Here is a 20,588-nt window from a genome sequence, read left to right as displayed (position 1 = left end):
TCTTCAGTCCTTCTAGTGTAAACTGAATATACTTCTTGTATAACTGCACATAGATCACAAGCATTACATAGGGGTATTAAGATAGTCTTGACATAGAAGACAAATAGTGCATAATTAATTAATGCTGATGCAGAAGTGGGAACGCTAAATAATATAATGTAGGACGAGTGTTTTTATTTGAAATGCAACAGTTTGTTTTAATAGAATCAACATTTGTTCACAAGTAATTCAAATAGCTTACAACTGTATCAAATTGCATTGAATAATGATGTTGTCATGGACACGGTTGCAGACTACCATAAACAATTAGGACTACTACATTACCCACAAGCCCTAGTGGAAACGGCAGAAACTCTTCCACTCAATTTAAAAAAAAAAAAAAAAAAATCAAAAGAAACAGAATATTTCGCACATTTTTTTCCCCAATTCTTTATTTGTAAGTCATAAAAACATTTGTTCAACACACTTGGAGGTAAATACAATTTTCGTCTAAATCTTTAAAAACGTCAATCTGTCTGTTGGAGCTCTCGGCCAATGGTAGCTTCTCATCTTTCGTACTAAACAGCCAATCAGCGTCGCGGTTCTTGGGAGGCGGCATCGGGTGGAGGACTGCTGTTAGTTTGCGCCGTGTTTATTGTTAAGGTTGTGTGGATTAGCACTGCGGTACCCAGTATCTGCTCCTAGTGTCAACAATCCGCCTCTGAGATGAACTAAAGACGCGCAGTGAGTCCTACTTTCATGCACAAATTCACTGAGGAGTTAAAACGACGCCATTCGCACCGAGGAGGAGGAAAGGTTAGCTTAAATACAGGCCACTCTGCTTCACTTACTAATACTACTGTAGCACGGCTTAAGTGTGTGTTTTCACTGGATGGCATCACTGTCTGGGTCAGAAATAATAATAATAATAATAATAATATTAATAATAATAATAAAGTATTTTCCTATAGTGTGTGCGTGTGTAGTGTCCACTGTACTGCAGGGGCAGACAGACAGAAACTGAGGTCTGTCTCCAGACTTAGCAGGGAGGGCTGTGCTGGCACAGAGGGGAGGAAGGAATTTAAAAGGAGTGTTAACAAGTTGTAACTCTGTGTCTGTTTCCGGTTCTCTGTATCCCAGACCTGCACGAATCTCACCCACCACGACAGCTAGCTTCCTCATCCTCTCCCAGAACAGAAAGGAGTTTCAAGTCAAGGACCAAAACATGAATGAAGAAAATGTGAAAGATAAATTATGAAGCTGCTCAAAGTCTAATCCCTACCTGAGTCCTAGAAAAACCATCATCCGAGCAGCTCATGGCAAACTCTGTGGCCTTTGTGGTCCAAGCAGAACTTCTTCCACCTCAGTCCACTGCCTCCCTCTCACCTTTCCCCCAACTCTTGGGCTCTGGGGAGGATGGAGAGGACAACAAGGAGAGAGGGGAGCTGATTGAAGGAGACAAAGGGGTGATGGAGGGTGGCGAGGAGGAGGTGGTCCTTGATATGGTGACGTCGGCTGTGACGGGGCAAGCTCAGCAGCCCGAGCAGTCGGATCATCCGTTTCAGTGTTTGGACTGTGGGAAAAGCTTCAGGTGGTCGTCCAGGCTGACCCACCACCAACGGAGTCACAACAACGAGAGACCCTACCGCTGCAACCTGTGCCCCAAAGCCTTCAAAGGCTCCTCTGCTCTGCTCTACCACCAACGGTACTCGCAACATGTCCACCTACACCCATCCATTCATCCACAAACGCATTACCTTGTATGATATCCCTCCCTTATACACGGCAGCAATACTACCCATAATACACTGACTGGCCCTTAAGGGTGTAAGAAAATATTGATTCGGCGATATATTGCACCTCACAATTATTGTATCGATCCAAAAAATGTCCAAATTGACTAGTACAGTGCCTGTCGGAATCATATAGTGGGAGCTTAAGTAGAGTTGTCAATTATGGCCAAATGAGTATGTGTTTGAAGGTTGGATGTACAAAGAGGTGTACACGCTATTTTACTTTGCTGGTGCAAAGTAAAATAGCGTGTGTGGTTTCCCTGGATTCATTCTATCGGACATGTGCCGGTGTAGGTAGAATCTGATAAAGCACACAAGTTCGTACAAATAAAACTATTTAGCATTCAACATTTCTTAGTGCATGGGTGCTGCATCACATGTAAAAAGATGTACAGAATAATGCAGAGGAGATGGCCACTTAACTCTAAAGTGACTACACATGTACATGCATTACCGCTGTGCTGGTTAGAAACCATATAGCACTGTGCTGGTGACGGCAATCTCCACACACACAGCTTTGTACGTCCACACACGTAAGTTGTCTGAAAACGCTGATAAATGTACCTGGTCGCGGGAGGAGGGTCTTCTACTGATTGTCAGAGGTTGTAAATGAACAGGTTGGTGCGCTAGCGCCCCCTCATACTGAGGTCAAAAGCTGAATAGGTTTGTCCCGTTTATTCGTAATTCCTGTTGCGCCGACATTTCTTCCTCGGTTTCTCTATCCTCCTTTTCCTACTTGAGTCTAGTTTGAGTTCTCTACAGCACTGCCTCCTCCAACGTAGCCTGCTTTACCTCACCACTTCCAGGGTCTTTTTCTACTGACTGTCAGATGTTGTATATGAACAGATTGATGCTCAGATAGAGCCCCCTCACACTGAGGTCAAAAGCTGAATAGGTTTAATTTCTGGTATACCGTCCAGGCTAATCCGTGTTCAAAATAAAATGTAAATAAATGTTTTGCAAGACCAAATAAGTCCAAAATAATGGAAGCACTCGCTTAAGCTTTGTGGAAGCTGTTAAAAAAGTTTCAGCTCCATCAGACTCCCTGTCAGGGAGATATTTGCTACACGCACGCACGCACACACACACAGAGAACTTCATTGATTTATTAGATAGATGTGTTTTTAATGAAAAAAACATTTAATTGAGCTAACATATGAACAGCACATAAATGGCCGGTCACTAGGTGTCAGTGAACCACATCAGACCTTGTTAAACTACTTCACTCTTCAATGCGTTTTAGCTTGGAAGTTGATTGCACTTTATTTTCATAAAACATACTGGGCACTTTTATAGATGTATGTGGTTACTGTTTTATTAAGAATTTAAGAACTTAACAGAATCAGAATCTTTTGTAGAAGCAAAAGTTAGACTTTTTGAAAACATTTAATTTCACAGTTTGTTAAACATACCACTTGTTTTTATATTGGTACTTGAATTACAGTTAATTACCATTTACTTGTTCTTGCAAGTTTAAAAAAGAGAAATAAATTGTTTTTTATACAATTTTGAACTGTAATTATTGATATTGTGATAAATCGTTATATATATCGTATTGTTTATCGCGATATATCGTATCATGAATCTGCAATACACACCCCTACTGGCCATGCTGAAGGGCAGCCATAGTTGTCTTTTCAAAAGTAGAAATTTAGACAAGCTCTGCCGTGGATAATATTCTGCAAAAATTTGTCAATTTTAATACGTGACAATTTTTTAATCCTGCAAAAAATTAAATTCCAGCTCATTGTTTTGCATTTCGGGAATCCGCAGCATTTTGTTTCCCCATGGCCAAATATAGACATAGAGGATTATTAGTTCACTTGGTATTAAAGCACTGGTGGCAAGTTCTAAAGAAATTAATTGTAAAAAAAATTTCAACACATTTTTATCTCAGATGGTCATGACACATTAGTGTGTCACGACTCAAGGTACAATGGTTTAAAATTAAGGCTGTATGGTAGTAAACAAGTATCAACTGTGCAGAGTAACCACAAATAATGTGCTTTCAGTTAATGATTAAAATTTTATTTAAATATGTTTTTAATGAAACTACATACTTCTATTTTGCAAAACAGGTGAACATGTAAACGTGTACGTGCCTGACTTTCTGGTCATGCATGATCGATCAGAGGTGGATAACTGGCGGCCCGAGGGCCACATGAGGCCCTCAAACTAATTTAGTCCGGCCCACCAAAAATAAAGGCATGAAATTAATCTAAAAAATAGACAAAGTAATCTCTCAAACACAAAATGACTTGGAAAAAAAAAGAAAACCCACACACACAAAATGGCAACAAAATGACTTGCACAAGCGATGACAGAAATACAAAAATTACTCCAAAAATGCAAAAAGTGACTATAACAAGTTCTGATGAACTACGGCCAGGCCCGTGGAACGTCCCTGGGGCCCCTACCCCATTTCAAAGAAAGGGCTCAGAGCGTCTCATCATATTCATTCATAGAGCGTTGATGCGTACACATCCATAGATTATACATACCAAATTTCAGCCTGATCCCTTCACGAATAAGTACACAAGAAGAAAAACGAAGTGAGTGGCGTTTTGAGTCCGGGAACCCGGCCTAAAAATAACGACAAGGACAACAATAAAAAACACAAAACAACAAAAATTACGCAAAACGACAGAAAAACATCAAATCATTTGTCTTCCTCGTATTAATGCTCAGATTTGTCATTTTCCTAAATGCTGACAAGAAGTTTGATATTATGGCCCTCAAATTCGACAATCACAGTTTTGGTAAAATGGTTGGTAAAATTAGCTCATCTCTGTGATAGATAGTAGTTAACTGTTGTTTTCATGTTATTTTTTCAGGTCTCACTCAGGGGAGAAGCCTTATCAATGTCAAGATTGTGGAAAAGCCTTCAAACGCTCGTCCCTACTACAGGTACGGTGTTACATTAGATCACGTGTCAAACTTAAGGCCCGGGCCAAATCCGGCCCTTTAGACCATCCAATTAGACCCATAGGAGAAAGTAAAAATGACAGATAAAACATGAATTATTGCGTAAAAAAATTGAACAATTTGAAAAATCACAGTTTTCCTGGTGCTTGATTGCGGTCATTGTTAATGCTAAACTGTTGAAAAACTCAAATTTCTTACAAAGTCCTTTAATTTTCCTCAAATTGGTCACAAAATCTATGAAATTTAAAGTGAAGATCCTTTTGGGACTGATATCTGTCACTTATTGCTTGGATATTGTCAGTTTCTTACATGTTATGTATTTACGTATTCGTAGAGGTGTAAAGTAGGGCAAAATAATGTTGAATTTACTCATTTTCCCTCATTCAATCTGTGGGCCTCTTAGGATTGAAGTGCTCTGTTTTTTGGCCCTTGAACTAAAATTAGTTTGACACCCCTGTGTTACAACATGTAATTCATTGTTGAATCTGTAAGAAGAAAGTTTGAAAATGAGAGAGATTTAACCAATTATCTCTCTCCAGGTTCATCAGAGCGTCCACACAGGAGTTCGCACCTTCCTCTGCCCCTATTGTCCTCTGACCTTTAAATGGAGCTCTCATTACCAGTATCACTTGCGTCAACACACTGGAGAGTGTCCGTACCCTTGCGACACCTGCCCCAAGGCTTTCAAGAACTCTAGCAGTCTGCGGCGACACAAGAACGTCCATTTGGGTCTGAAGCCCTACACCTGCTCAGAATGCAACAAGTCCTTCACTCAGTCCACCAACCTGAGGCAGCACATGAGGATACACACGGGAGAGAGGCCGTACATCTGTAGTGACTGTGGCCGCAGCTTCACACACTCCTCCAACCTGGCTCTGCACAAGAACTCTCACTCCAACATCAACTCTGGAGGGAAGGAGGTGAAGAGGGGAGATGATGGGAGGAAGGGAAATGAGGTAGTGGAGGTAGTGGTTGGAGCAGAGGAAGTGACATCAGCCATGTTGACAGACATGGTGGGCTTCGTGAGCCAAGAAGGATCCGATGGCGTCGGGGTGGGGATGGAAGAAGTGTTTCTGTCAACTAGTGCTACTGGTCAGAATCCAAGCCTGCTCACCCTCACTTCCTCTGGGCAGGAAGTGTGCACCTCCAGGGCCATTGGGACGGAGGTCCACCTGAGCACTGACACCGGGGCCAGCGTGCTGCTTTACAGCTGTGGCAGCTGCAGCCACACGTTCAGCACACGGACTGAACTGGAGGAGCACCAAGCCATCCACATGCCTTCAGCAGAACATGGTGCCAGCGCAGAGGCGGGGCAAGGGTCGGAGCTGGAGGTCGGGGATGGTTTAGTGGGAGCTGGGCACCTGCTGGCTGACTTTGAGGAGGTCGTGGAAACGACTACTGTGGCTGAAGGTGGACACGCGGCAGGAGTGCTCCTCGGATTAGCAGAGGGAGCAGATGCCAATAATGTAGTAAGTGGTGCAAGCATTTACATCACATGTGTCAAACTCAAGGCACAGGGGCCAATTCTGGCCCTTTGGAGCATCTCAATTGGCCCACAGGAGAAAGTAAAAATGACAGAAAAACATCTATCATTGTGTAAATTACAAAATAACTCAGTTGTAGATATCTCAGCCCCTCCAAATACACATGGATACAAATGTACAACTTTCCCATGCTTATATCACATGACGGCAGTCATTTCAAATTGATAAAAAAAAACTAAAAAAATTTCAAAATCCTGCAACTTTCCTCAAATTATTCTACTAAATTCAATAACAGTTGTTTATAATATCAAGGAAATGTAGGTAAATTTCAATGCTGATATTGTCTGTCTCTTATATATGGTACTTTATATGTAATTCATACCTGGAAGTCCAAACTAGAACACATTAATGCTCTTTTTCCTACCTACTAACAGTGGCCCACTTGAGATCAAACTGGTCTGTATTTGGCCCCTGAACTAAAATTAGTTTGACACCCCTGATTTACATGAAGGCAAAAAATCCTCAAACTTCATAACAACAGGGTTGGGGTCTATTACATATGCAATTACCCATGTTCACATACTAAAGTCTTTGTAAAGCAGAAATAAATTTGTTATGGGTTTGCCACATCACAGAAACATGTGTCATTGACCACTGAGCCAAATTTGAAAGATGAAAAAAATCATTCAGTATATAAAATTAGGTCTCAAAATCATGAAAAAACAACTGCTCTGAAACGCTGGGAGCGTGTCAGTTAGAGGCGCTGGAACCACGCCCACGCGCGGGAAGGGCACCGCCTTCGTGTACTGTGTCCATGGGAGAGCAGTGTGAAAGCGGTTCCAGCATCGATAGTGCTTTCAACAGTGCTTGGATCGGGCCTAACGAGGTGTCAGAAAAGGTTTTCTCCGTCCGAGTCCGAAAATGTGGTTCTCTCCCGAGTAGAGTCAGAACTGCGCCCGCCAGAGGCGAAACAGGATCGCGGTGCAAAAAAAGTGCTAATTTCCTGGAAAATATGGCACAAGTGGACACGTTTCATTCCCCTGAGTCTAAATATGTGGTTTGTTTTTGGCTATGGGCTAATGATTATTAAATCCTGAACACAGAAAGTACGGGTCACGTACTTTGTCAAATCGGTAATGGAGAAAACGAATAAAGGTGTTTGTTTTCCGTTTTTCGTTTTCTGTACCGAAGCAAAAGAGCTTGAATTTGAAAAACAATGCGTTTTCCGTTTTTTTCATTTTGGTTTTGGAAACAAATATCAAATAATGAGTTTTTTTTTTTTTTTTTTTTTTTCTCGTTTTTTCATGTTTTTGTTACATAATGAAAAATTAATGAACGAATGATGCACATATTCAGCTAGATGACTTTGTTGTAATTTGCGCTATATAAATAAAGTTGAATTGAATGATCAATGCAGTGCAATCACACACAATATCATAGTACGTTACTGTAAAGTACATGAAAAGGGTTACACATTCTGTATTCTATGTTGTTCCTTTCCTCCATCAGTTTAATAAGCCAATTGTGTGTGTGCATAGTCACCAACCTGTTCATGAAATAACAGTTTATTAGTACAGGAGAGTAATGCACATTTTAATTCACCTAATAACCGCTTGTCATCAAGCTATTTGATAATGTTGTACCGATACTAGTATCGGGAGGGGCCCCTATACATCACTAAAAGGCTCGGCATCTGCAAATACTAACTATCAACACGCCGATGACATTTACAGCATCAAACTCTACTTCAAACTCAGGGCCTTGTGTGTTTTTCTCTTCCGATTCTCACTGCTGCCCATACTCCTGATCACAGAAACACGTATGGTTAGGTGTTCATTGCATGCTGAGGCAATCTATTTCTATTGGCCCGGAGCTGCTGCTGTGAACCAATCGCGGGGTCAAGTTTTTATGTTGCCAAAAATAGGACATCCCTACACACGAGAGAAAATGTCGGCCATTTCGAGGACCTGATTTTCTACGGAAAATAGGTCATATCTTTTATTAAACACTACAGTATTGGCATGTGTCGGTATCGACTGATACTATGCAACTGTAAATCTGTATCGGCATCGAGACAAAAAAAAGGTATCGGAACAACACTACTATTTGCAAACAAAATGTAAGAATACATCAGTGAGATGTTTGTCGGGTATGAACCCAGCAGGTCTCTCAAATCTATGGACACAGGTCAGATAGTGGAGCCCAGAGTTCACAGCAAACATGGTGACACTGCTTTTAGTTGTTATGCTGCAAAGAAGTGGAACATCCAATATGAACATTTTTAAATACTCGCTTTTGCTCTACTGCGTATGACTGAGAGGGAGGGATTTTTAATCATATTATTGTTGATTTAAAGATTTTATGCTGATTTTAATGTTCTCTTGGTTTTTAAACTGTTATGTTTTCTGTTGCACTTTTTAATCATGTAAAGCACATTGAATTGCCTTGTGCATAAAATGCGCTATACAAATAAATTTGCCTTGCCATGTTTTGACATTAATTTTATAAACTGCATTATTGGACATATATGGTGTTCATGTGTTCCTTCCTTTGATTTGTCCTCAGACCGTCAGCACTACCCAGGCCCAGTTTGACCTGCTGCAGAGCTTCACAGAGGCAACACAGAGCTCAGAGACAGTTCATGCTGAGACAGGAATGACATTAGCAGGGCTCTCGTGTGGCTACTGCAACAAGAACTTTAAGACAAGCGGAGGCCTCAATAGACATGTGTCACTGGTGAGAAGCTCTTCTTCCTTGAATCCTTGTATTTTGGGTCAATACGTACGTAAAAATTAATTATCTTTTTTGTTCTTCCATTGTTTCAGATGCACTCTTTGTCATCACAGTCACGCTCCCAGTTCAGCTGCTCGGCCTGCGACCGCTCGTTCCCCCTCCTCTCCTCACTCCTCACGCACCAGCACTCCCACACTCCAGAGCAGCGTCTCCTGGCTGAGGCAGAGGCTGAAATCGTGTGTCCTCCGTCTATTTCCCTGTCTCTCCCACTGCCCTCCTCTCCGAGCCAGGCCGACAAACAGCAGGAGGGCCAGAGGAACATTCATGTCGACATAATCACCGTCAGCGAGGAACAGGAAGAGCAGTCGGCCAAACCCGCCAAAGCTCAAAAAAAGAGCGGAACAAGCAAGATCGCTTCTGCTGGAGGTGAAATTCAGACGAGATTGAATGTTACACAGGGTTCATAATGGAATGGTGGTGAACAAAAACAACCGTTTTCTGTTTTAATGCCCTCACTCTGTTGATCGGATTCATAATAACCTATATTAGAATAGATATACAGTAGGTCAATGGTTCTCAAACTGTTTTGGCTCAAGTACCCCCTTTCTTTTATTTCTGAATCCAAGTACCCCCTTAGTCCGATTACAACATTTTGATTAGAAAACGATTTAAAAACAACTAGAGCATAATGATGAAATGAATGAGTGATAACACATTTTAAATAATCTCATTTTGTAAATAAGTGAAAAGAAACAGTATTTAGTGCAGGGGTTCCCAACCTTTTTTGGATCGTGACCCCATTTTGATATCAACAATTTCTAGTGACTCAAAGACTTTTTTTCTAGAATCAATTTTTGACTTACTCTCGATTTATATTTCACAAAGCCAAAGTACGTAAATACAGTTGTTTAAGAGTGTGTTGTTTTAATAATGAAAAAGTACCCTCTGTAATGCCATTATGTACCGCCATTTGAGAAACACTGCAGTAGGTAGTAAAGCATCTATTTTTATAATGTTCCCAGAGAGACCATATCGCTGTTTAGAGTGTGGGAAAGCCTTCAAAGGGTCGTCTGGTCTTAAATACCACATGCGGGATCACACTGGAGAAAGACCCTACCGCTGCACCGAGTGTGGCAAAAGTTTCAAGAGGTCATCGCTGCTCTCCATCCATCAGAGGGTAAATCCGAATCTGCTCTCACACAAGTGTGCTCCCAAATGTCAAGTGTCCCAGTTAGAAGCTGCAATTTCATTATGTAGGTCAGTGTAAGTTCTCGTTTTTTTTTCAAGGTTACAGAGCTCCTCCAAATAGAGCGCACACCTACCCTATATGAATACATGTACTCTGTTGCACTTAATACTGTAGTTGCAGACAATGGAGCGGAAACATTTGCTCTCCTTATTTTTATATACTGTACATTTATTGGTCAGAGTGAGAACAAATAGACTAAATCTAAAGCCAATCTTAAAGCTGCTGGACACAATAATCTTTCATACATCAATAATTCAAAGATCATTTGCTCGGGAAAAAAAAATGTAAAAGGTTGAAATTTCCACTCACTTTGTTTTTTGTTTTTTTCATTTCCACCATTAACAGTTTGTTGACATTTTTGCGCATTGCATTGTGGGATGTGGAGTCCCGTAGACAGATGCATAGATGTGTTTTTTCTTCATTCTGATATCGCGGGGAATACCAGGATCAAACTAGAACAAAACTGGTGTCAAGTGAATCACTGTCCTCTTTGTCTGGTGAAAAAACACAAGAAATTATAGTAAGAATGAAAAACTTCACATCCCACAATGCAATGCGTGAAACTTTTCCGACAATTTCAATAAACAGTGGAGCTTAAAACAGACTTTCAAGCGGTAATCTCAACCTTTTACATCTGCACATGGTGTCAAAGGTCAACACTATATGTAGTGCAATCTTTTCACCACAGTTATGCATGTTTTTTTTACTTATTTCATTGCATAATTGTGACCATCACCAGCCCTCCCTAAGGAAGGATAAAACAACTTTAATAGAGGGAGAATATCGAAAGAGAGGGCACTAGTGTTGCACCTAGGTGAGGGGGAAGGGAACAGGGAAGAGGGAGTCACAGTCGGACAATTGAAGGGGTGGGGAAGAGTCGACTGTTTTAAGGTGAGAGTGCAATATGATGTTACAGTTGTGCATATTTCTCTGAAAAAATGTTGCGTCCAGCAGCTTTAAAGTGAAAAAATTACTTTAACTTTTTTTTTTTAATTTGTCAAAGTTTGAAGTTTATTACCAAATTTGTAACAGTTTATTTTTTCTTTAATTCAGGTACATACAGGAGTGCGAGCGTTTCAATGCCCTCACTGCCCTCTCACTTTCAAATGGAGCTCCCACTACCAGTACCACCTGCGGCAGCACACAGGTGAGAGACCTTACGTGTGCAAAGAGTGCGGAAAGTCTTTTAAGAACACCAGCTGCCTGCGGCGGCACAGTCAGATGCACTCTGGACTGCGGCCTCACACGTGTTCTATCTGCTCAAAGTCTTTCTCTCAGACATCTAACCTGAAGCAGGTGAGTGCAGCTCACAGAGACGCTAAATGGCTGAAATGTCACGGATCCAGTTTGGTAACGATTCTTTTATTTCTCTTTCTTCCGAGAATAGCATGAACGCACCCATTCTGGTGAAAGGCCCTTTCAGTGCACTCACTGCAGCAAAAGTTTCACACACTCCTCTAACCTTCAGCTGCATCTGCGGACGCACTCGTCACGCAAGGACTACAAATGCCCGTTGTGCGCCAAAGAGTTTGTCATGCACTCCTACCTGCAAAGGCACATTCGCACCCATGGCAGCAGCGTTTCCCTGGCGGGGGGTTCTGCGGGGGTTAAAGACGGAGTGGCTGTGAAGGCTAGAGTCGGCGGCGTAACGACCACCACAACTCTGCTCAACCCCATCACCCTGGAATCCTCAGGAAACAACGGCAGCCTTATTGTGTCCCAGCCAGCTCTCAATATCCCCCCCAACACATCTCAGAACTACTTCATGATTCAGACTGCCAGTGGCCTGCAGCTGATTCCTCTGTCATCCCCTCCTCCTCCTCCCCCTCCTCCTCCACCACCTCCTCCACCTCAGTCTCAGAACTTTCTGTTGCTTCAGTGCCCTTCCAGCAATGGCAGTCAGTCCAGCTTGATCCTTGTCCCAACTACAAATAACCCTCCACACGCTCCAGAGCCTCAGCCCCTTCCTGTGCTCCAGACTATCCAAGCATTCCAACCCATCCTTAACCAATCACAGACTCAGATACCATGTTTTTCAGGTGTGTCACAACACCACCACCAGCAGCAGCAGCAGACCAGGATCATATTCACCAACAATGCAAACAGTGCACACAGTCCTGGTACTACGCTAACACATAGCCCCATAGCTAACTCCCTACTGACCAAGCCCATATTAGGGAAGAGCACACGGACAGTGCGGGGCCGGCGAGGGAGGAAACCAAAAGCTGCTGTTCAGAAATCGACAGCTGTCATCGGTCCGACTGCAGGTGGTGATGGTTCAGTAACGAAGGCCAACATGTCCACTGAGACCCAGACTGTCCCACCCACACCCACTAACTGCACCACAGAGCCGACTCCCTCCTCTGCACCCTCTGACTTTCACTGTCCTCTTTCTACATCCTGCAGCATAGTCTCCACTGCAGCCACTACTTTGCACACGTCAGGACCCCAGCTACATGTCACCACAGTCCCAGCAACCGCCACCGTGGCCACAGCATCAGTTCCCGTCCCCACCACTGAAGAAATACAACCTCTAACTGCAGTGCAGGAGCTGAGGCCGGAGAACAGTTTGACTGAGAAACAATATGTGTTGTGTTTTGATAGTGAAGGACAAGCAAAGGAAGGGATGGGTATTGAGGATGGGGGGGCTCCATTTGTGTTACAGTTTGAGGAGAATGCGTCTGGGGAGGCTGCTGACGGAGAGGGAAAGTCACTCGTGTTGCAGTTCAAAGCAGATGGGCAAAGTGAAGACGAAAAGGGGAGAGAAAAGGAAAGCATGATGTCACTTATACGTGAATGGGGTGGAGAGAAGCAGACGGAGGGACAGGCGGGAGGAGAGGGTGGTCAGGGAGAGTCATACGTCCTGCACTTCCACACTGAGACGCAGGACAAGGGTTCATCCAGTTCAGCTTACAGCCAGGCACAGGAGAACAGCCTGCAGTTCTCCTGCACACCTACCACAGGTTTGACACCACTCGACGGGCAAGGGGTGGTGTTCGAACTTAGTGGCGAGACCAAGATGGAGCAACAAAGTGGAGATGGTATGCAGATGATAACTCTGATAGAAGGTGAAGGAGGAATGATTGGAGAAGAAGAGAAAGGTTGTAGTGCTGCAGGTGGCACAGTTACTGAGTGTGAAAGTACCATGGGAGGCATCTTTGAGCTGGAAAGTGTTGATGAAATTGTAATAATTGAGGTTTAACAGACAGAGTTGGAGCAGATGGAGAAAATCACACACAGACTTTAAAGTGTGAAAAATAAAAAAAAAAATGTCCAAAGTGGAACTATGTCGAACTCCAAAGAGAAAGACTTCTCTCTTTGGAGAGGAACTGCATGAAGGCCTCACTGTTTGTGAGCTGTTAGCACTTTAGTCAGTTCTCCTGAACCCGATGGAGAACATGCCGTTAGATGAGTACTGTGTTGTAACGCCATGGTGCCACTTTATAGAAATGTTATACATTCAGGCTGCATATGGAATCAATTATTAACTTAAAATCATACTGTCATTGGCAGTTTATTAACTATTGTTTTTTGTTTTGGCAGAACACTGACTTTCTTTGTATGGTCAATAGAAAATAGTATTGAATTAACATTAAATATGTTTGAAATACATTTGCTTTATTTTCCTTTTGGCACTGAATGAAGAGGAGATGAGCTTGGATTTAGCACTGAAAACCAACAAACTATTGATACTATTACCAGCTTCTTTAGGTGGTGAGACTTTAAGAATATGAAGTCAATTATTATGATGTTTCTGTCCATTTAAAATGTATTTCCTGCTGCTTTTACATAATCTAGCGAAGTCTTTGTTCTTTGGACTTTTGAACTATAACCCAATGTTTAAAGAATTGGCACATGTCTACTTTAAATTGTGAGATTGTTATTTGTCTTTATTCTACTGCTTTGCCAGTGTGTTGATGGCATGACATCTGACATTGAGAAGCACCTCACAGTAGGTCTGGGCAATATATCGAGATTCAACATATATCGAGATTTCTATTTTGGCGATATAAAAAATTGCAGTATCACCATGATACATATATATATATATATTATTTGGTGTCTTAAAAAAAAAAAAACTTGTTTTAGGAGTTGCTACTTCTCAGAACAGCGTGAAAAACACAGATGGATCGTTGTGTGTAAAAAAACCACACTACAGATCTCACTCACACATGCTGTCCCTTAAAGGATAAAAAGTCAAAAGTGGCACATATTGTGCAGCTATTTGTTTATTTCTAAAGGGACCATGTACAATAATTTGTTAATAAATGTGGCTGTGTGGCATTTTGCATTGTCAAATTTAACCCAGAATTGTCTTTCTGGTCAGACTTTATTAAGATTGATAATATATATTAATATTTTGAGAAAAAAATAGATGAGATGAGTTTTGGTTCATATCACCCAGCCCTACCTCACTGTGCATACATGAGATTAATGAAAAAACATGAATCAATACTTTTAATAATAATACCAACTATTTTTTTTTTAGCAGATTTAGTAGCAGTAGTGGTATATATACAGAGTGTAGATGTGTAATATTAAATATAGATGTGTAATATTAAACATAAGCGTTACTAATAAATGCACGTAACCAGTTGCCTAACCAAATTTTCACCTGCAGTCACTTTAGGTCACACCTAAATCATGCAACTTCTGAGTCATCGTACATGTATTATCGTCGCTCAAACATATACATACTTATCAACAACTATGTAAAGGTTATTTATCTCAAAGAAAAGGCAGAATAGAAGTTGTGGAGTTAATTAAATCGATTTTTATGTCTTTTACAACATTTTGAAAGAAATCGTAAAACATAATAGTTCACAATTTTACTTATAACTATTAAAGTAGATACTTTTCATACTTCAAAACTGGTTTTGGAGTACAGTAAATATGGAGGAATGTTATTAAAGTAATTAAAAATTGAATCTAAATATGTTATTGTGAGATTATTTAGGGCTGATTTTTTTTTTAATGTTTTTAACCTTTATTTATATGTATATATATTTGTTCCCGTTGAAAGGTAAACCCACTTGTCAAAGGTTACGCTGCCTTCGTCATTCGTGTGGACGGTGCGGGATTTACGTACGTCAATAACGCAGAATGAGCCGCTGTGAACGTAGGCGGGGATGGAAATGGAGTACGTTTGCTCCCAGAATCTGACTTTTTTTTTAGCAGCGACATGTCTGTGGTTTAACCGAAGGCACAGTAAGAGAAATAAACCTATCGTGTGTCAGTATTCACCGCCCACGAGCTGGAGCTGGAGCTGAGCCATGCTAAGCTAAGCTAGGCTAAGCTAAGCTATGCTAAAGGTAGGAGAAGCAGCTCTGTAACCATATTAGGCTTTGTGCTTTCAGTTCTACGCGCTGTGTGCACTAACGGAATAACAGTGACACACCCGTTACACATGCTCCATGATCCCCATCTGTCTCTGTCGTTTAGAGACAGTCATTGTGCACTGGACACTTTATAATGTACAGCCTGGTTTAAATTACACCTGTTTTGGTTTCAGAGCTGCTGTAATAACCTCGTTGGGAAGATTAAAATCATGCTTTATTTTTTCCACATTGACTTTATGTCATCTACAGTAGTTTAGTTCTCTGCTCACCAATAATGGGAAATAGCCAGTTTCAACATTTACTAACACTTTTTTATTGAGGGATTTTTAAACTTCTAGATTAGTTCCTAAAGTGCTGGGGTGTCAAACTCATTTTAGTTCAGGGACCAAATATGGACCAGTTTGGGCCTCAGATTTTAGGTTAGAAAAATAACAATTGTGCCCCAGTGTTTAATATTCCCAGCTGGATCTTAACTTAACAAATTGTTGATTTTGTTACCAAGTTTTGTGTAATTTAGAGGAATTTTGTGGAATTCCAGTATGTGAAACTGACAAAGTTCACTGATTATTGTCATTTATTAATGAATGCATTTCATAAACCTCAGACTCTATTATGTTATTAGGTCAGTGGTTCCCAACCTTTTTTTTCTTTCTCTAGAATTAGTTTTGGATGATTTTTCTTATACTGTGTTACAAATACAGAGTAGCCAAGATTAGTGCTCAAAGTGACCAGATGAACAAGCTCAGATATTTCTATATTGCATTTTATTTGAACGGCATAAAATATAGAATACAGTTGCTTGAGATTGTGTGCTGTGTACTCATGGAAAAAGAATAATAATTACAATTTCAATGGGTATTTATTTATTTTATTATTATTTATTTTTTTATCAATTACTAGACATTTCTGGCAACCCCATTTTAATTCTAGGTGACCCCAAACGGAGTCACGACCCCAAGGTTGTAAAACACAGACATGGGCAACTGTTGGCCCAGGGGCCACACGTGGTGCTTAGTCTAATTTTGTGTGGCCCTCAAAAATAAACAAAATAACTAGAAGAAAAACCCCTCAGAAAACAAAACGAAAAAAAAAAACCTACAAAATAACATAAAAATAATACAGGACAAAAATATGCAAAATGGCAACAAAAATGAACAAAATTACTCCATAAACGCACAAGAATGCGAATAAATAGATGAAAAAAAAAGTATATACAAAAAACTAACGTACATTAAAAAAAAGACCAATCAAGATGAGAGAAAATCTTACATAGATGCCCAAAAAATGACACAACAAACACCCTTGTTCTTTCCTGTAATAATGATCAGGTTGGTCATTATTATAAATGCTGACATTAATGTTGATAATGTGGCCCTCAGATCTGACAGTCACATTTTCGGGGTCCCTGCTGAGATACATTTTGAAATTGTATTTATTTACAAGCTCAACGGTAGAATATATGCCAGAGTTAGCTAAAAGGCTAGTTTTCATCTGTAGTCCTATAGGCAAGATGTACAATAGGCAACCTGGAAATAGGTAAAACTAGTTGATTCTCACATGGCAAAATACAATAAACATTACATTACATTTGCTGCAGCAGCAGGAATAAGACACCAAAGATAATTTGAGACAGAGCTAAAGCGGGAATGCAGCTGGAGGCAACAGGACATAAGGCACAGTTCACCCACCTCTGAGTTCAGCATCAGTCAAACCTAACAAAAAATAAACTGACCCAGTGTTTCCTCATTAAAGGGCTCCTCCATTAAACTCAATAGAGGGCACTTTGATTGTAACCATGGTGAAGCTTGAGTTGGACCAGGTGGTGATGAGGAGAATGAAAGAGGATGACATTGAAATAGTCAAAGCCCTCATCAAGGTAGGTAGACCTTACACTAATACAAAAGGAAATTATTATTATTATTATTATTATTGTCATAGCTTTGTTAAATCTATTTTCATACATCATACCAGGAAGGATGCGAGGGCACAGAGAACCGTCTCATCCTCCATATCCTCACTCGTCCACTCTGCCTTTTCATCCTGGCTGTGTTTTCCTCCATCCTGCGCTGCCTTGTCCACTCTTTCATCCTGGCTCTCACAATCCCCGTCTTCCTCCTGATAATCTTCCTTAAGATTACCATGCCACGCTCGACTGGGGTCCTTGGCAGCAGCCGCCCATCCTGGGACTATGTGGGCAGCAGCTACAGAGGGACGCATGATGAGACCCTGCAGAATCCCTACTGCAGAATCAGCGGCAAAACTCCAACATCCAAAAAGGTTTAGTGATTTTTCACTCAATGATTAACTATGTATTAAAATTCATTGTTTGGTGTGTTCGTTGAGGAGTGGGAGGAGGTGAGGACGGAGGGAATGATACTTTTATGTTTAGTCTCTGTGTTATAGTTTAAAATCAATAAAAAAAAATTGATTTCAATAATTTGTGAATAATTAAAGGATTATGTAACAATTTTTAGGGGTTTTTTTTCTAACAGTTTAACATTGAAAAATACTGCAATCATGTGACATAAGCACAGGAAATACTGTGAGTCCCTGCAAATATTGTTGAGTTTCATTTACACAATGATTCATGTTTTCTCTGTCATTTTACTTTCTCCTGCCGGCCAAATGAGATGCTCCAACGCAGTGATTCTCAAATGGGGGTACGTGTACCCCTAGGGGTACGCAATGGCACTACAGTGGGTACTTTAGAGAGAGAAAAGGAAAATTTACAAATGAAAGCACTGCAAATATGGGGTTTTGTAATGTTTATACTAAATACAACCAGTAAGTCACAAAACGAACCAAAAAACACACAAAATATGAGAAAAATATACTGAATAAAAAAATGGGGAAAAAAAAACAACAACAAACTACATAAAATGACACCCAAAACCCCCATACTAATAGGAATACTTACTATTACCAGCAACACACAAAACAACAACAAAGACACACAATAAATGAGAGAAAAACACAACACCACTACAAGATACACGCAAAATAACAGAAACAATCAAATGACACCAAAAACACAAAGAATGAGAGAATTCATTTAAATAATACCAACAAGACACAAAATAGGAGAAAAATATACTGAATGATAAAAAGAACAAACAACAACAAAATACAAAGAATTACACAGAAAAATGATGAAAGAAATGATCTTGATTAGAAATGAAAATACAAGGTCCCACAGGCACTAAATACTGTTTCTTTCCACTTATTTACAAAAGGAAATTTTTTAAAATGTGTGTTATCACTCATTCATTTCATCATTATGTTCTATAGTTGTTTTTTCATAGAATTCTGAGCAAAACGTTCCAGTCGGACAAATGGGGTACTTGGATTCAAAAGTTAGACAAAGGGGTACCTGAGCCAAAAAAGTTTGAGAAACACAGCTCTAAGGGGCCGGATTTGGCCCCCGGGCCTTGAGTTTGACACATGTATTAATGTGTATCTATTTATTGTGTTACTCCAGCCCAGACGCAGAATCGGAGCCAAAGAGAAGGACAAGGAGGAGTCGACTGAGACGATAACCCCTGAGAGGGAGCAGGCAGCTGGTCAGGTGTGGGTGGCAGACATTGAGGGGGAGATCCTCGCATGTATTTTCCGAGAGCGTGAAACGCAACCAGGCATCAGGAGAATCTGTAGGCTGGTGACGAGCTGCTGGTACCGCAGGGAAGGCCTGGCCCGTCTGCTCGTCCAAAGCCTGGAACAGTGGGAGCGTGAGAGGGGGGCCCACAGAGTTTACGCACACGTCCCCTTTCCCTCCAAGGTGGGGGAGGTGGTCTTCAGGAAACTGGGCTACACGCAGCAGGGGAAGGAACCTGATGAAGACGACAGTGGAGAGAGAGGCCGAGAGCCTCCAGAGAAAGGTTTCCTAGGAAACCCTCTCACCAAGGTGTTTTATAAAGACTTGTGATTGGATAGTGATGGACTTTGTAAAAAAAAAAAAAAACAGCCAAACTGGATCTTTGGTAGGGATGTGTTTTTATTTATTTATTTATTTATTTCATTTAATATTTGTTTCTTTCTTTCTTCATTTTTTCATTTTGTTTTTTATTTGTGGATTTTTGCTTTTTTCCTTCGATTTTGTCTCTTCTTCGTTTTTTTACCCATTTTTTTGGAGGATGTGTTTTCATTGCTGGATGATCCATATTTAAGTTGACGTTACATACTTATTTATTATTTACACAAGTATTTATTTTCTGCATGTGTTGTTGTTCTTGGTTTTTTTTTTTTTTCCATAAAATCATTCAATTTTTTTTCCTTCATTTATTTTCGCTTTTTTTCTTACATTTTTTTTCTCTTTTTTTATTTTTATTGTTTTGTAGGGATGTGTTTGTGTTGTGTTGCTGGATGTTCCATATTTAAGTTGACGTTACATACTTTATTTACGCAAGTATTTATTTTCTGCATGTGTTGCTGTTTTAGTATGGTTTAGTCTTTTCCATAAAATCATTAAAAATGCCACATCATTTGTTGTTTTTACTGTTATTTATTTTTTCATTTTTTCCTTCATTTTTCCCCCACGTTTTTTCCTTAAAAAAAGTTCTCTTCTTTTTTTTTGTAGGGATGTGTTTTTGTTGTGTTGTGTTGCTGGATGTTCCATATTTAAGCTGACGTTACATGCTTATTTATTATTTACAGTAATTTAAGTATTTATTTTCTGCATGTGTTGCTGTTCTCGTTAACATTGAAAATGCCACATCGATTGGGACATCATATCTGTGTGCATGTGCATAGCTCTAATTTCTGATGAAGTAAAAAAATGTTTGTGTGTTTCATAAACAGTTTGTGTTTCTCCTTTAAGTGTTTCAACAGAGCATAACGTGTGAGTGCAGAGAGATTCTGCATAATTGTGTGTGTGTGTGTGTGTGTGTGTGTGAAGTCATGTAGGTGTGTAGGAGGAGGTTGTGTCGTTACTGTAGCGGATGTGTGTGCGGTGAATGTGAAACTAAACAATGTGTGTCTCCCTTCATCACCTCTTTGGATGCTGATGCTCACCTTCACAGTTTGTGGGTTTATGACTCTGCAGAAAAACAGCTTGCTCACAAAATGCTGAAGACATGGATGAGTGCGATGC

General features: G+C 40.4%; 2 protein-coding genes across 4 annotated transcripts; both read left to right on the top strand.

Moving 5' to 3' along the window:
• The first annotated feature begins 585 nt into the window (after positions 1-585).
• Positions 586-13,775, top strand: znf628 (zinc finger protein 628). Of its 2 annotated transcripts, none has more exons than XM_028471620.1 (9): positions 586-795; positions 1,120-1,684; positions 4,607-4,679; positions 5,237-6,166; positions 8,747-8,917; positions 9,007-9,340; positions 9,937-10,091; positions 11,217-11,459; positions 11,551-13,775. In XM_028471620.1, exons 2-9 carry the CDS (start codon positions 1,296-1,298, stop codon positions 13,363-13,365), a joined length of 4,110 nt encoding a protein of 1,369 aa, XP_028327421.1. In that variant the 5' UTR covers positions 586-795; positions 1,120-1,295; the 3' UTR covers positions 13,366-13,775. The 2 variants fall into 2 exon arrangements, with proteins under 2 accessions (XP_028327421.1, XP_028327422.1); XM_028471621.1 differs by having other exon boundaries at positions 587-723.
• A 1,490-nt stretch (positions 13,776-15,265) lies between these two features.
• On the top strand, positions 15,266-20,052 carry nat14 (N-acetyltransferase 14 (GCN5-related, putative)). 2 transcript variants are annotated; one of them, XM_028470990.1, is made up of 4 exons: positions 15,266-15,475; positions 17,255-17,378; positions 17,636-17,779; positions 18,981-20,052. In XM_028470990.1, exons 2-4 carry the CDS (start codon positions 17,298-17,300, stop codon positions 19,422-19,424), a joined length of 669 nt encoding a protein of 222 aa, XP_028326791.1. In that variant the 5' UTR covers positions 15,266-15,475; positions 17,255-17,297; the 3' UTR covers positions 19,425-20,052. The 2 variants fall into 2 exon arrangements, with proteins under 2 accessions (XP_028326791.1, XP_028326790.1); XM_028470989.1 differs by having other exon boundaries at positions 17,474-17,779; positions 18,981-20,050.
• Positions 20,053-20,588: the final 536 nt, after the last annotated feature.

Source organism: Gouania willdenowi, chromosome 16 (assembly GCF_900634775.1).
Source record: "Gouania willdenowi chromosome 16, fGouWil2.1, whole genome shotgun sequence".
NCBI lineage: Eukaryota > Metazoa > Chordata > Actinopteri > Blenniiformes > Gobiesocidae > Gouania > Gouania willdenowi.
This window is presented reverse-complemented; position numbering and strand designations above follow the sequence as displayed.

What these genes read in the sequence shown, in the direction of transcription:
- nat14 (XM_028470989.1), top strand. Translation starts at nt 17,298, where the DNA reads ATGGTGAAGCTTGAGTTGGACCAGGTGGTGATGAGGAGAATGAAAGAG. An exon ending in TAGTCAAAGCCCTCATCAAG is followed by an intron (nt 17,379 to 17,473) that starts GTAGGTAGACCT and finishes ACATCATACCAG; the next exon opens with GAAGGATGCGAGGGCACAGA. An exon ending in AAACTCCAACATCCAAAAAG is followed by an intron (nt 17,780 to 18,980) that starts GTTTAGTGATTT and finishes GTGTTACTCCAG; the next exon opens with CCCAGACGCAGAATCGGAGC.
- znf628 (XM_028471620.1), top strand. Translation starts at nt 1,296, where the DNA reads ATGGCAAACTCTGTGGCCTTTGTGGTCCAAGCAGAACTTCTTCCACCT. An exon ending in TCAATAGACATGTGTCACTG is followed by an intron (nt 8,918 to 9,006) that starts GTGAGAAGCTCT and finishes CCATTGTTTCAG; the next exon opens with ATGCACTCTTTGTCATCACA. An exon ending in CAAGATCGCTTCTGCTGGAG is followed by an intron (nt 9,341 to 9,936) that starts GTGAAATTCAGA and finishes TAATGTTCCCAG; the next exon opens with AGAGACCATATCGCTGTTTA.